Source organism: Phacochoerus africanus, chromosome 11 (assembly GCF_016906955.1).
Source record: "Phacochoerus africanus isolate WHEZ1 chromosome 11, ROS_Pafr_v1, whole genome shotgun sequence".
Lineage (NCBI taxonomy): Eukaryota > Metazoa > Chordata > Mammalia > Artiodactyla > Suidae > Phacochoerus > Phacochoerus africanus.
In genome coordinates, this window is record NC_062554.1 from 129,786,988 (window position 1) to 129,803,576 (window position 16,589).

The window sequence follows — 16,589 nt, forward strand, 5'->3', positions numbered from 1 at the left end:
TAGATCCCCCGATAACCTGGCTTAGATACTACTGCTGCGTGCAAAGCCCTTTGCCCAACCTAAAACTGCTGTGTTTTGTTCAGCACAGGCCCTCGACTTCTTGATCTGTGGTCAGCGGGGGTGGAGAAGGCAGAAAGCCTGTGGCCGCGAGCTGAGGGGTTTCCGAGGAAGGAAGCCCACCATTGGGCCACCGGGCTGAGTCCGGAGCAGCCCTAAGGAGCGGGAGCAGCCTCCAGTGGAAAAACCCCATGCTCTTTCCCATCTTACAGAGATGGTGCGGGACAGTAAAGAGGAGTTAGAAAAAAGAAAAAAGAAACAGAATAGCTTCTGGAGTTCTTGTTGTGGTGCAGTGGGTTAAGGATTCAGTGTTGCCACAGCTGTGCCGTGGGTCAAAGCCCCAGCTTGGATTCCATTCCTGGCCCAGGAGCTGCTGGCACAGCTGAAAAAGATAAAAAGTAGCTTCTGAGTTTCAGGAGTTCTCTTGTGGCACATCGGGTTAAGGATCTGACCTTGTCATAGCAGCAGCTTTATTGCTGCGGTGACATGGGTTCGATCCCTGGCCTGGGGATTTCCACATGCAGGAAGGGCCAGAAAAAAATAATCACCCCTCTTTTAAGAAAAAAGAAAGAAGTCAGCCCATTCACCAGCCATCCCATCATTTGGCTTGGAAGCATCACTAGAAGTTCGAGAGGTTGTTGTTGTTCCATGCTGTGCTGCCTAGACATGCTGTGTGTGTGTGTGTGTGTGTGTGTGTGTTTGGGGCAAGTGATTCCTGCTTGTTTGGCTATGGCTGAAATGAACCAGCACATCCCTGTCCCCCATCCCCCAAACACCCCCCCCCCCCAATCCAGTGAAGTTTCAGCAGAGAGTCTGAATTAGTTTGTGAAATGATCGGTAGAGGGCGTGCTTTCCCTAGTTCTGGACCGGAATCAGCTCTCTGGGCACCGTGCCTGGTCTACCCAAACTGAAAGCCAGACTTTCAGTGCTAAAAAGAAGCAGATTTACTTAGAGATCAAAAAGGCAACAGTGTAAAGCAAAGTGACTTCAGGGACACAAGGAAACACATAGCCTGGCATAGTCTGTCTTCCCAGACAATTGAGACTGTCTGGAAGTTCCCAGGCTAGGGGTCAAAGCAGCACCAGATCCGAGCCATATTTGCAACCTACAGGGCAGCTTGAGGCAACAGTGGATCCTTAACCCACTGATCAATGGAGGCCAGGGATCAAAACCCCATGTCCTCATGGATACTGGTCGGGTTCTTAACCTGCTGAGCCACAGCAGGAACTCTGAGACTGTCTGAGCTTTGTCTATTTCACCTAGACCCATTTAAGATGCACATGTAATCCAGGATTACACTTCAGGCTTCCGTGTCTCACTGAGTTGGAGGGAGCTGAGAGGGATTTGACAAACCAGAAGATGAGGGTGAGTGAGGGCTGGGTTAGGCAGAGGCATTTGGGGTGTAGCAATGAAATCGGGACCTGCGAGCATCACAGTCCCTCTCCATTCAGAAGAAAGGTCTGGTGTGACTCCCTCGGTGAGAGCTGAGTCCGGCCCTGAGCGTCCTGTCCTGCAGGAGGGTCGCTGCCCCTGGGGCTCCGCCTTCCTTTGCACATGTATAGCCTCTGACCATGCTGTGGTCTCTGATGATTTGTTCTCTTGTCTTCAGAATTTTGAGAGCAGGACACTGCTCTGTATTTCCAGGTCCTGGCATAATCCCTGACAACCCTGCAAATGCTCAAGAAATGTTGGCTAAGTGAACAAACAAATGGCCATGAGCAGGAAACCATTAAGTAACTTATGGGATCTTGGCCTTGTTGGAATAGTATACAGGGATTTGCAATAACAGTGATTTGAATGTTGCTAAGAGGAGTTTCTGTTGTGGCTCATCAGGTTAAGAACCCAACATAATGTCCATTGAGGATGTAGGTTTGATCCCTGGTGTCACTCAGTGGGTTAAGGATCTGGCGTTGGCACAAGCTGCAGCATAGGTCTCAGATACTGTGGCTGTGGCCTGCAGCTGCAGCTCCTGTTTGACACCTCGTCTGGGAACTTCCATATGTCATGGGTGTGGCCGTAAAAAAGAAAAACAAACAAAAATTGCTAAGAGAGGAGATCTTCTAAGTGCTCATCACAAGAAAAAAACTGTAACTATGTGAAGTGATGGATATTAACCAAACTTACTGTGGCAATCATTTCAATATGTATTTATATCAAATCATTATGTCGTACACCTTAAACACATAGAATTATATGTCAATCGTGTCTCGATAAAACTGGAAAAAAAAACTAAGTAAAATAAAATAGGGATTAACAAAGCCCATGTAGCCACATAGAAAATATAGAAATTCTGATAGAAGCCACATAGCAATTACAATATTAGGTGGAATGTACAAATTGCTTTATACTTGATTAAACATGCATGTGAACAAAAAGGAAATGAGGAGAAATGAAGGGCTGTGATGGGCAGCGGGCTTGTGGAGCTTCCTTCCTAGCTTGCTGTTTATCGTCTTTGTCATGGGCTGGGCAAGAAACATACAAACCACTTTTTTCCTGCCCACAAGAGCGTCTCGGTTCTGCTCTTTGGTGCCAAGCTACCTTGACTCCCCGCCCCGTTTGCTCAGATTTTTGTCCCTCCCAAACAAAATTCATTTGTTTCCTGTGCTGATCACAATGCTCCAGGGCTGCACCCACGTGCTCACGGAAGCATCTAAATCCTTTGAACATTAATGATTTTCATGGCAGCGGCTATGAATAACATCAAGTTCAAACACTTGAACACCAAGTTCTCCCAAATCAGTCAACTGCTTCTCAGGAGCTCCTCATAGCACATCCCTGCTGATATTGTTTCTCAGTGAGAATAATAACGGATCTGATTTCTTCAGAAGCTACTGTGGGCCCTCTGTGTAAAATTCATCCTTGCCACCACCCTGCAGGCTAGGAAATATGATCCCATTTAGCAGAGGAAACTCAAAGGGTTTCCATTAGTTTCCCAAGACTTTAGTCAGTTGGTTTCACACCTAAGCCTTTATACTCCCGAATGCCACATGTGTTTTTACCTGACATACCATTTCAAAGGGCTCACACTGCCGCAGGGGCAATAAAATAATGCACATCAATAACATAACCATAGATTTAGACGTGAGGGATCTATGCCCTTCGTATAACCTCTCCAGGGACCCTTTCTCTAATACTGGGAAGCTCTGCCACCCATAAATGCTGCCCTAAGCTGGATGATCCAGAGCTTACAAAATACGTTTTGAAGGATCAGGCTTCTCACTGAAAGAGAAAGCACTCTCATTTCAGCGTCACTCATGCACTATGAAGCTTTACCAACATTAATTCTACCTGTTCATCTCAGGAGGTCCGGGGCAATTTCAATCCCTGGAGGAATCGGGTGTTTCTGTGGGAAAGACAGGTGTATCTGAGCAGCACGTGTCCACCCGAACGCAGAGGCCCTAACCAGACATCAAGTCTCTGCTGGTTTCTGGCAGTTTGTTCTCTTTAGAGCGACCGTTTCATCGTGGGCTTACACGAACAGAAATGAAGGGAAAAGCAACATGAATGCATGCGACACGACCAGGCAGAGGCCTGCTCTGTCGTTTGTCTAGATGGGAAATGTGCATCTTCTCCCCGCCTCCTGAATCCCATTCTCCTCCTTTCTCAAGGCTCTAGGGCCTCCAGACTCAGGTCCTCTCCTATTCAGACCTGTTCACAGGACATCTAGAGATCTCAGTACTGGTTTAAGATACGGTATTCTTTCTTGGTGGCCAGTGCGTTTTGAAACCTTATCTCTCTTTAGGGACCCGAAGGTATTTTATCTCCCGTGAGATGTCACAGAGGCATTTTTCCAAGCGCCAGATGGTGTCAAGACCCCCTGAGTCACTTCAGGGGAAGGGGTCACCTGTACGAATGAGTAGCTCCTCGGCAGAGTGTGGGGTGGGGGCGCACTTCTCGGTCCAGGAAGCTGAGGCTGGGCGGGTGGGTTACAGGAGAAAGACTTGATTTCAGAAATGTGGGGCTCACCCATGAATCTTTGCCTGCTGTGGAAAATAAGAATGGTACTTTTTCTTCTTCTTGGAAGTCTTTTTTCCCCACTGAAAATTTAAATGTAATTTTACTGATTCTCAGTAAGCTCTAAGAAAGGGCTTATTGAGAGAGGTGTTGCTTTGTGGTGCAGCAGGTTGAGGACCTGACATTGTCGCTGAAGCAGGTTGGGGTGCTGCTGTGGTGTGGGTTCAGTTCCTGGCCTGGGAACTTCCACGTGCTGTGGATACACCGCCCCGCCTCCTCATGGGCAAGGATTTAGATTTTGAGGTCCCTACTTTTATTTTTTCTTTTTACACCTTCACTTTTAAAAAAGTTCTTCTTTAAATATTAAAATTTTTCTACCTTTGTTTTGTTTTGGAAAATTGTTTGTTTTCTTTCTGGCTGTGCCAGAGGCATGTGGAAATTCCCAGGCCTGGAATTGAACCCATGCCACAGCAGTGACAATTCTGAATCCTTAACCTGCTGAGCCACCAGGGAACTCCATCCCTGAAGCTATTTTTATTTATTTTTTTCTTTTTTAGGGCCACACATGTGGCATATGGAGGTTCTCAGTCTAGGGGTCTAATTGGAACTACAGCTGCGGTCCTACGCCACAGCCTTAGCAATGCCAGATCCAAGCCGCATCTGCAACCCACACCACAGCTCACGGCAATACCAGATCCTGAATCCACTGAGCGAGGCCAGGGATCCAACCCGAATCCTGATGGTTCCTAGTGGTATTCATTTCCACTGCACCAACAGGAACTCCTGAAGTTATTTTTAAATGAATAGGTTTTTTTGAGTTTCTAATATGATACATATTGACAGACGTAACTCACCAAACAGAAGTTCTCCTCAATGACTGGGCTCCTCAATGATTTTTAAGTGTGTGTTCTTCAGGCCTTCAGTCTGTCCCAATTTCCTTACTAGACATCAACCCATTGATTAGAACAGGAGACTAGCTTCGGGAGGCTTTGGCCCCTGCCTGGCCTGATTTGAATAGTACAGATCAGTGCCCTCTTCCCTAAATATCTTCTCTATTGACACCCCCGCAGGACCGCACATCTTCCTCACTGGCGTCTTTAGACGTAAGTCACTTTAGATGTAACGCCTCTCTTCAAATCTCAATACACATAGGCGGCACTAAATGCTAGTTACCGGTCATTTATACATTAAACTAGTAACCGACTTTTGGGTGTGTACTATGTCAAGCTGTATTCTAAACACTTACCATGCATTTATTTATTTATTTTATTTTATTTATTTACCTTTTTTTTTTTTTTTTTTTTGCTTTTTAGGTCCGCACCTATGACATACGGAAGTTCCCAGGCTAGGGGTTGAATTGGAGCTGCAGCTGCCGGCCTATACCGCAGCCACAGCAACACAAGATCCAAGCTGTGTCTGTGACCTACCCCACAGCTTGTGGCAATGCCGGATCCTTAACCCACTGAGTGAGGGCAGGGATCAAACCTGCATCCTCATGGGTCCTAGTCAGGTTCATTACCGCTGAGCTACGACAGGAACTCCTCCATGTATTGGATCTTATGAAGAATGAATGTTTATCATACCCTATTTTCAATGAAGAAATTTGAGTTTTACTATATTAATTAGCAAGTCTTGAGGAACAGTGTCACATACTCTAGGAGCTAAGGTGCCATAAAGGTACCTGCTACCAGGACAAAGGGACAGACAACAGTCTGAGCTTAGGTGCAGTGTCCCTGATGGCTCTCGGCAGGTGGCCCATCTGGGCAGTGAGAGGTGGGTGCCAAAGGAAAGGGAGGGCGCTGAGCCTTGGCTACTCTGCTGGTTCAACCTGGCCCTGGCGGCCTCTGTTACCTTGTGTTCTACAAACCACCCTCGCCCCATCTGAAATCTTTTAAATCCCTTTTCACTCTCCACATGTACTGAAGAACTTAAAAAAAAAGCCATACAAAGTTAATATTACAAAAATAAATTTATCTCAAGTTTAAAACACTGAGCAAAAAGCATACAGATAAACAGTACAAAGAACAAAAATTAGACCACGAAAAATGACAGCCATTCTTCTGGCAATACGCTAAGTTTACACGTATTTTGAAAACATATTTTTAAAGCGATTTCTCCAACATTCACATAAGGCAAAAGCTGTATTCTCAACATTTACAAATACAAGAGCTTCTGAAAGCATCTAGTTTCTTTCTAAAATCACTTGGTTAATATTTACACAAGTGATGGTTATCCAATTACATTTTCTAAAGATATGACATGGAATTATATGACATTCTTACCTGATCTATCACAGACAAATTTAACTCAAAATACAGAAAAATTATCAATTCTTGTATATTTTGTCACATCATATTTCACTCTTTTTCTAACCAACAAGGAAAATTACACATGACATACATGTATGTACACTTTTTGGAAATAAATATCCCAATTTTTATCTGTAATTTGTTCAAAACCTCAGGAACTCAGCAAGTACATGGTTATTTTAAACAACATTAACAGGTTTTTTTTCCTTTTTGGCCATGCCTACAGCATGTGGAAGCTCCTGGACCAGGGACTGAAGCCACACCACAGCAGCGACAATGCTGGATCCTTAACCCACTGTGCCACCAGGAAACTCCAACACTGACAGTTTAAAAATAAAAATAATGACTTAGAGGATGGACCTTCAAATGCATTTCTGGGAGTTCCTATTGTGGCTCAGCAGTAACAAAGCTGAGTAGTATCTGAGGATGCCGGTGCAATCCCTGGCCTCGCTCAGTGGGTTAAGGATCTGGCATTGCCATGAGCTGTGATGTAGGTCCCTCAGACGTGGCTCAGACATGGCGTTGCTGTGGCTGTGGAGTAGGCCAGCAGCTGCAGCTCCAATTTGACCCCTTGCCTGGGAACATCCATGTGCCATATGTGTGGCCCTAAAAAGCAGGAAAAAAAAAATTTTTTGGCCCTAAAACCTCTGATATAAATATCTAAGGAAGTTAATGATTTCACAAACTCTGCTTGTCTATCACCAAATGAACAAAAAAGGCTAAGAACAGATTTAAAATTCCCTGTATCTACAAGGCAGCAACCACAGTTGTCTGTTCAAGACTTAGCATTTAAGATTCATAAAAGATCTTTGAGATCAAATTCGACACATTCATTATACAGATGAGAAAAATGCTACCTGGAGATTTACAGGGAGGCTAGAAACAGATCCAGGACACAGACCCCGCCGTCCCTGACTCCCAGCTCAGTTCTTCTGGTAACACGCTCTCCAGGCTAAGATTCCATATAATTTACTGCCGATGGGTTACAGAGAATGTTGTCATTTTAACATAAAGTAATGCATCTAGTAGGCCCGAGTCTGAACTGCTGATGGACTTCAAGGTACTCAGGGCATATACCTGATTGGCTTTTGTGTTTGTGTGGACATAATATAAATATTATGGCCATTTAAATACCCTCAACTCTAAAGATGTCCCCCATCAGCTTAGACAGTCAGGACACAAGCAACATTTAGATTCTCACTCCGAACGGAACGCAGTGGGAGGCACTGTGGAAACACGCTGGCTCCTGTTCCCCTTGCCCTGAGCGTGGGAAGAGCGGGCTGTCCCTGCAGCACATGCTTACCCACACTGTGTGGTGAGAAGAGACTCCTCTGGCCCAGTGTGCCGAGGGGGCACAGCCCTCCTCACAGGAGGATGGGCATGAGGGGGATGCTGCGGGATTCGAACAGGGAGCGTTCCCAGAGGTCTCCCCCTGAATGGGAACACCTAGGCCACTGGAAGTTATCAGAGATTTCCTTATCTCAGGAATCCTCAAGGCAAAAGAAGAAGGTGTGTCACAAGAAATCAAGAAAAAGCCAGTAACACGTAGGATGAAATTTTCTTACTAGAAGTTACGTATTGGGGGAAAAATACATAGAGTGTTAGTGTTTGTACCACGACGGGAAGGCAGCACCAAGGAGGACTCTGGGCAATGAGTCTGTCCGGGCTCCTTCACTCCATGAGAACATAAGCATAAGACCGAGGTTATGGGTTCCATCGACAGGATCTGGTACAAAGCATTTGCTAACAAGAATGTAAGAAATGGGCAAAATCTTAGAGTTCATCTGGAGTCTCACGCCAGTAGGGTCACTGGTGGGTTAGACGTGTCATATTGGTCTAACTGTGACTCTAGCACAAGAAGGGGGCTTGGACGGTTGCTCCAAACAATGGGAAGAGAGAGAATTAGTTATATATTGTACACTTGGTACCCCTGGCTAGTTTCAAGTAAACAAACTCCCTCCTACGTGACTGGAAGGGATTGGACCTCCGCATCATAATCTTAGAAAAGTCTTCCACGTGTCTGTTTTCTACAAAAAGAACAACACTTAACTTCTGAAAAACAAATGTCAAGAAGCTTGCTTTTGGATCAACGACGTAAGATGGGACGTTCATTAGATAAATGGTAGTATTACAATGATGTAAGCAAAAGCATTTGAAGCAAAACATCGCTTCAATTAACAAGTGAGTAAAAACAGTAACTGCATTTAGGAGTCATAGTCATTTTCAAGTAAGTGTCCATTCCCCATAACCTATAAACTAAGCTTTGCTACTCAGTTATCACAATAGTAACTTTTCCTTTCACCTCAAAGTTAGACCTCAGAATCAGTTGCTGATTCTGACTGCTTGGACATCAGAATCGTTTTGGATTCTTGATCTGTGGGACTATCCACTGGTACCTGTAGAAAGAATCAGAAGATGAAAAATGTACAGTATGTATCTAGCATAGGCCATCATGACAGATCAACAGGTGGCTCAGAAATGGAAAACAGCTGGCTGGGTCCGTGGGTTACACTCCAGGCACCCATTTCTCAGTAATACAGTAATAAAAATACTCATTACTTACAGCTTTCATATCGCCATTTGCAACTCCTTTATTTATATTGTGTCTTTTCAGATCAGATTTGATTAATGCTGCAAACAGAGAAGCATCAATGGAGTTACCACAGAGTAAGTATTTAAATAGACTTTCTTCCAAGCGGTGCGAGACCTTTTTGAGCTTGTCAAATTTAGCACACTATAGCACCGTAAGATTCTATAACATTCTTGCGGCCTGAAAAAAGAATAGCACCTCTCTAAGGCTTTAGCTTAATTAGCAAGTCATTCATTAGTGAACAAATACAGGATGCTAAGAATGAAGGCACAGAGACAAAAAGTGTGTTTCCCTAAAGGATCCTATAATCTAGGGAAACACTGACATGCAAACAGTTACAGCGTCGTGTAACAACTCCAATAATGCTGGCATGTACAGGGTACAGTGGGAGCACATGGGGGAAAAGGCCCATGTCACAGGAGGAAATCAGGAAAGAATTGCCCGAGGGGACACCTTTGAACTGAGACTTGAAAAATGAGTAGGAACTTGTCAAGCAGATAAGAGGAGAGAGGAAGGCGTTCCAGGCAGGCGGAAACCAGTGCATGCCAAGAAACCAGGGCAGGAAGAATACAGTCTATTCTTGGCACTAGGTAGTTTGGGATCACTGGAGCACTGCGTACAGAGGAAGGTGGCAAGAGAGGAGGCTGGGTTGCTTGGATGCAGGCCCTGTGACAGTGCGGACACTGCATCTGAACAGGGGAGGACACGATCAGGCCTGGGCAGCAGGGAGCTCAATCTGGCAGCTGGGTGGACAATGGTCAGCAACAAGGCTAGAGGCGGGAGGGCCAGGCGAGGGGCTTGAGTCCTGCTGAGGGATGGCAAGAACTGAATGAGTGAGAAATGGCAATGTCGGGACAGATTTCAGAGGTATTTTAGAGTCAAACCAATGAGACTCGGTGGGTTGATAGGATATGAAAAATAGAGTTTGGGGAGGGGGACGTGGGTGACGTGCTTGGGCAATTGAATGGGTGGTGGTCCTAGTTACTGAAAATGAAAATGCAAGAGGAAAAGTGTGAGGGGAAGATGGTGCGTTCAGTTCCGGGCAGGCCGAGGATAAAATTCCATGGGCTGCACAGGTTGAGAGTAAATATGCGATTGGACACCCTGGTCTGAAATGCAATGAGATCAGGGTGTGGAGGTGCAAACTGGGAAGTTACTAGTGCGTTAAAGTGGTAGTTAAAGTGGTAGACGGCACAAAGAGAGTGTAAAACTAGAAAAGGTGTAAGTTTGTGGGTAGTTAAACAATCTAATCAGTCATAAAGCAAAGTAGAAATGAAAGGTGAAAGTAAAATCAGTCCTAAAAATGAAAACTAATTCTTCTTTAGAAATCCACACTGCCCCTTATAATTCTGTTCCTTTACTGATTCCAACATTTTAGAAATTCAGATGTCTACAGGGAGCTACTTGGATATATAAAAAATGGCCCTTCTGAACACATTTAAGTGATTTTACAGAAACTGGTGATGTTGGATAACAAGCTCATATTTACGAGCAGTTTGATATTTAAACACCACGTTTTAAATTGAAGCAACAAGCAACATCCACTCATCTGCTCTACCCTGCTTACAATCGAGCAAATCAAAGCAGCTACTCATTTTTTCATAGGAGGAAACTGTATTTCTTTATCATCAATACTAATCGTAGAATTCAGAAACACTATGAAGTGTTTAGAGATACTTTTTTTCCATGGACATAAATGGGCTAAGGAGCAAATATAATTTGCTTTACAGAGAGCAGTCAATACTGGAAGAGCAAAACACACTGCATTCAAATGGTAATTCCTGTCAAAACAAGACCTGCCAACAATTCTAGGGGAAAAAATTTGTAAAAAGCAAAGGTAGGACCTTCAACATTTCCCAGCCATCTTTCCTCTGTCTATACAAACTGCATATAAACCCATCAAGCTCTCTCCAGGAAAATACTTAACATATGAGAGACAGTAATTAGCATTTTCAGATGGTAAAAGCATCAATGTGAAACTACGTTTAAAGATTTTTTTTTACTTCTTAATTACTTTTCTGGATTTCGCTTGTTTGAAATAACATTTATGAATCTTATAATGTGAAAAGAGAATACAAAATTGTTTCCTGTTTGGGTGCCACAGTAACAATCTATTTGATAGCTATGTATGACTTCCCTGAAAATTAAGAACCGACATGGGATTATCATTGACAGATCAGTAATTAAGGCAGTTGTGTTAAATTACATAATTCCGTTATAAAACATTTAGGTTTGTATATTTTATTTTACTAACTGAAGAGAATAGGGGGAAAACTCTCCCGTGCTAAGATGTTTTTCTGAGGAAAAAGTACATTCAGTCCCTTTGAGAGTAAGGAGTGGATGGCAGTGACTTTAGGTGGGTGTGTATTTCCAAACTAGGTGTTTATCACTGGTAAGAGCTCATGCTGGGGGTTTCAGAAGGAATAACTGGGTACTCAACAAACATAAGAAGAAGTTTTGATTCACATCTTTCTGTTAGAGTCTATCCTTGAATTAAGTTATAAGAAGATCAAAAAAACAGTCCCTCTTCAGGTCTCCACGGCTCTGTCTCGCATGCTGGCAAAGGGATGCAGAAAGAAGTAAGCAAAATGCAATTAACGGTAGAGGCCAGTATGGGCCTGGAAGCACTGCTGGATATAAATCGTGCTTCTAACCCATCCTTACACCTGTGTGCCTGGATCAACTAGGATGAAAGTCCTTTTACACGTTCTTTTTCTGGAGATTGGGCACTATTCTCTTTCCTGTTCGAGTCTATTCTGATTCTACCTAAGAAGAATAAGTCCACGTGCTATTTCCACAACCACCGTCTGACTTCTTACTCTGGTTACCACATTATAATAATAGCTAACCTGTTCAGGCGTGTCCTAGGCGCCAGACACTATACTAGAGCTTTTTACCAGCCACCTTAGTTAATCCTCAAAGCAACCCTCTAAGGCAGGCTTTTAATACCCTATCATGTAAATGAGAAAAAGGCGACCTGAGAGGTTGAGTAACTTGTCTAAAGTCACACAGCTAGTGAGCAGCAGAATCAGAACTGGGGGCTGCCTACTCCCGTTCTTTACTTACTCTTGTTATAGTGGTTTCATTTTCTACGCATAGTAATTGTATTGAGTTTGAAACCTGAAAAATGAGTTCATAGATTCAGATCCTTGGAGGAAAACTTGATCTCAATTTTTCCCTTGAGCTCTGCCAAGCCATGAACATCAAGTATAAAGAAAATGTGATGTAAGTATTACCTGTTAAAATGATGCCTATAAACATCCAAACACAAAGGAAAATGTTCCCTGTCTTGGGACCGTAGTTTGATATGAGCTTTCCTTGTGCCAATGTGAATAAAATTCCAAATATCTAAAATAAAATGAGAAATAATTTTTAATAAGTTTGCTTTTTAAAAATAATATAGCATTTTCCCAAGAAATTTTCTTATGTATATTTTACTCATATGATTTGACTTCTAGGTAACATTCATTGAAAGGTGGAATTTTTACTTTTTTTTGGGGGGGGGGTGCCACACCTGAGACAAATGCCAAGTTCCCAAGCTAGGGATCAAATTGGAGCTGCAGCTGAGATCTACACCACAGCCACGGCAACGATGGATCCGAGCCGCCATCTGTGACCTACACCACGGTTTGTGGCAATGCTGGATCATAATCCACTGAGTGAGGCCAGGGATTGAATCCACATCCCCACAGACACTATGTCTGGTTCTTAACCCGCTGAGCCATAACAGGAAGATCAAACGGCAGAGTTTTTAAAACCAAAACTATGGCCAAGTTCATTATCCATTAGAGTATTTGGTAAAATAATCACTTCAGATTTAAGAGAAATCAGAGGTTTACCTGGGCAGCCGCATTAAGAAGACCAGATGAAGTACCTTCAGATTCAGGGTAAGTGATTTCAACAGCAAATTCAAAACCCAAGGGGAGGTAACCAGTCATAAAGAAACTAAGAAAACAAGTCCAACATTATGGAAAGAATCATTAGAAGGACAATGCCACATACTGATGCAATCACTCTACTTCTCAGACCTACTTCTAATGACCAAATAAGTGAATGTTTTGAGCTTGGTCTGTGAAAGGAAGACATGAGATTATCATCCAGCAAGTGACCTAAGGACACAAGAACTGAGAAGCAGAGCAATGAACTAAAAAGCAAAACAATTTCTGATTTTTTTTTTTCTGAGACTAATTTACTTCTGGTTTTTTAAGTTGTCTTTTTTTTTTCTTTTCTGTCTTTTTAGGGCTGCACTTTCGGCATATGGAAGTTCTCAGGCCAGGGGTCGAATCAGAGCTATAGCTGCTGGCCTACACCATAGCCACAGCAATGTGGGATCCGAGCCATGTCTGCAACCTACACCGCAGCTCACGGCAACGCCAGATCCGTAACCCACTGAGTGAGATCAGGGATTGAACCCGAGTCCTCATGGATACTAGTGGAGTTCATTACCCCTAAGCCACGATGGGAACTCTGAAGCTGTCTTTCTAGCCAAATGAAGTTAGCTAGATGAAGGAAGGCTTATCCATTTTTCATCTAGAGTGTACCAAAAACTTACTTAAATGGTTTTTTATAGATCCTTTACATTAACACGCACAGGACAGATCCTTTAAAGTCTAACATGTTAAAGAATTTTTGGAAGAACTTAAAAAATTAAAAATCACAGTAAAAATACTTCAGAATTGTAATGACATGCTATCACACTCCTAAACACACTTGTCACTTACCCAAGCAACCCTCCAGTGACAAACAGGATGATAATGTGTCCGAGGTTCAGTGTGAAAGTAAATATAACCATTCCAACAAAAGATAAAATGTAAACTGTCAGAGTAGTGTGTCTAAAACAAAAACAAAATCGTTAGCTTTTGTCTGATTTCCTTAGGCACATAAAAATCATGGGGCTAGCTACTGCTCTGTCCACACAGCAATAAATTCTTCACATTTTAAGAGCTGGCCCTTCTTATCTATGGAAATGGTTTCCACCAAAACATGCACTTTAGCCACAGACGACAAAAACGAAATCATCTCCAATGCTCACTCAGGAAGGAATAGTCAGACGGATAGAATAATTTTTACTCCACCAAATAGGATAATTTTTTATCCATATTTCAAGATTCAGATCAAATGTCACCCCTTCCAAAATGCCTTTCCTAACCACAGCAGCTTATAGGATTCTCTCTTTCTTCCAAACTCCCTAATCATTTTCTATACATAATTGGCACCTAACATCTATTTTAGTCTGTTATATTATTATTTAACTTTTCATAAGTGAGCACTGTATTTTTCCCAATGGCCTAATGACAGGGAACATGTGTATAGCTTGCCACGATTCCCAGCTAAGAGTGATGCACCCAGCAGGAGCTTGGTGAATGAAAGCCGGGCAACAAAGGAATCATTTCTCTGCCTGTCCAGTTTTCTAACCATATGATGGACCAAAGACTATTAATAAAGTTAATCCCTCACGTATGCTCCCTTCATCTACAAATTTAACGGGTTTCACTCTAAGCTATCATTTCATAATAATGAAGCTGCAGTGAATACTGTCTTAAATTATGCAAGAGAATTTCAAGATTAGAGGTACTTTGAAAGGGTTTAGATAATGGTATCAGATGTATCTTGGGTTTGAAAAGTGCATAGGTAGGAAACAGTTCATTTTATTTATTTCATTCCCTCCATGTATTTCTCCCATGCAGATGGGATGTTTCTGCTTGTTAAGAAATGTAGCTATTCTTTTTTTTTTTTTGAATGTAGCTCTTCTTTTAAGGCCCCATGCAAAAGATGCTGCCTCTGAAATCCCTAAGTCTCCCAGTTGGCATTACTCACGTTTTCTTTCGTATAAGCATCTTTCTGGTTCCATATGGATGTACAATTAATATCATTTTCATATTATATATGACAGTAATCTAGTTAAGTGGCGCTACAGTTTAGGGATATTTCAGCCAAAAACATTTTGCCAAAAAAGTCTTATGCTCACTAATCATTTTTTGATAGGGAAGAACAACCTTTTCTTTGTTTTTTAAGTTCACCGCATGAGAAGAAAGCAATATAAAGTCTCTGTCAAAAGTCAAATGTTTCTCAGAAAAGGCTCTTTTTAGAATAGAAACAATCCATTCTGCAGTGTATGTATTATTAGAGGGAAGAGAGCGCATAAGGTATCTGAGTTCTCAAGGCTGAAATCAATATGACCAATAAGACAATATACAGACTACTGAGACGTTCAGAAGTGAAGGGAACCCAAGAGTGTTGAGAATCCAAGCATTGCTTTTTTTTTTTTTTTTTTGCTGCAGGGCTGCACTTGCAGCATATGGAACTTCCCAGCCTAGGGGTCAAATTAGAGTTGCAGCTGCCAGCCACAGCCACAGCCACAGCCATGTGGGATCCAGGCTGCATCTGCGACCTACACCACAGCTCATGGCATCGCCAGATCCTTAACCCACTGAGCGAGGCCAGGGATTGACCCATGTCCTCATAGATCCTAGTCGGGTTTGTTTCCCCTGAGCCACAACAGGAAACTCCCAAGAATCCAAGTTTTGAGTAACAATAACACTTTGTAAAGTTCTTAAAATAAAAAGCAAAGATTCCCTTAAAACCAAAATACTGGAGTTCTCCTGTGGCCTTGTGGTTAAGGATCTAGTGTTGTCACTGCAGTGGCTCACGTCGCTGCCATGGCTCAAGTTCACTCCCTGGCCCAGGAACCTCCACATGCTGCAGGTGTGGCCAAAAAAAAAAGCAAAAACAAAAAACCCAAACCAAAATGCCTTAGGTTGTACACCGTGCGTGTGTCTACTTCCACTTACTTGTATGTTTTGGTATAATCCAGCCATAAGCCACAAAGAATAGAGCCCACCATTCCAGCCAGGACCAGTGTGAGCCCAATCCTTCCAGCATTCACTTCTTCTCCCTTAAAATTTTTGTCAAAAGAAGTTAATCAGATACCTTTAGTTCAAACAGGTCCTTCACATTCTCATACCTTCTCAGAGTCAGTGGAAATAAGCAGATCAGATTAAGCACGTACTATAACAGGAAGACTTCAGTACTTGTGTTAAGGTGAGTGGAGTGGGAGCAGGCAAAGTATATAGGGGCTGTTCTATAATTAAAGCCAGAAGAAAAACCTTGCTAGGGGGCAGAAATCAATAAGCAAGTTTTTCTTGATCCTCCATGGTTAGAACTACAGTGATTCTTGATAGAATTCTGAAGTAATTCACAGATGTCTGAAAAGGAAGTTAAAATCTGATCGCTTTTACTTGGTATAACTGCTTTCTCCGTTCAAAAGCAGAGAGGTCAGAGCTTGATAGTTACTTCTTTGTGTTTGTTTTGGTTTCTTTTAAATATTGTTCTTTGTCTTTTGCCATATAACCAGTCACACTATCTCTTTAAACAAACTGAAACGAGACGGAGGTATTGTTAAAGCAATAATGACTTCTGCTTTCCCTGTCGTGTCTTATAAATTAGATTAAATGTATTCTCAATTTAAACAAATACAAATCATCATACAGCTTTAATCTTATGATCATGCTAAAGGGAATTAAACTGATAAAGAAAAATGCTTGGCCAGACATGCAACACAATATAGGCAGAAGCTTACCTCATAATATGTCAGTATCATTTGATTTAATAATGTTGAGACTGAATAAAATGCTCCAGTCATGATACCTATAACAGGAAACAGAAAATTTTAAGTGTAG

The 16,589-nt window shown here is 42.5% G+C and overlaps 1 protein-coding gene across 1 annotated transcript in view; it reads right to left on the reverse strand.

Moving 5' to 3' along the window:
• Nucleotides 1-6,880: 6,880 nt before the first annotated feature.
• The window catches only part of FLVCR1 (FLVCR heme transporter 1), a 28,756-nt gene continuing 19,047 nt past the window's right edge, over nt 6,881-16,589 (reverse strand). The window contains exons 4-10 of the mRNA XM_047754133.1: nt 16,490-16,557; nt 15,702-15,805; nt 13,632-13,742; nt 12,750-12,855; nt 12,147-12,258; nt 8,884-8,951; nt 6,881-8,716 (exon numbers count right to left, since the gene is read on the reverse strand). Coding sequence (XP_047610089.1) covers nt 8,630-8,716; nt 8,884-8,951; nt 12,147-12,258; nt 12,750-12,855; nt 13,632-13,742; nt 15,702-15,805; nt 16,490-16,557 — 656 coding nt within the window. The 3' untranslated portion in view covers nt 6,881-8,629. The remainder of the gene's footprint in view (nt 8,717-8,883; nt 8,952-12,146; nt 12,259-12,749; nt 12,856-13,631; nt 13,743-15,701; nt 15,806-16,489; nt 16,558-16,589) is intronic.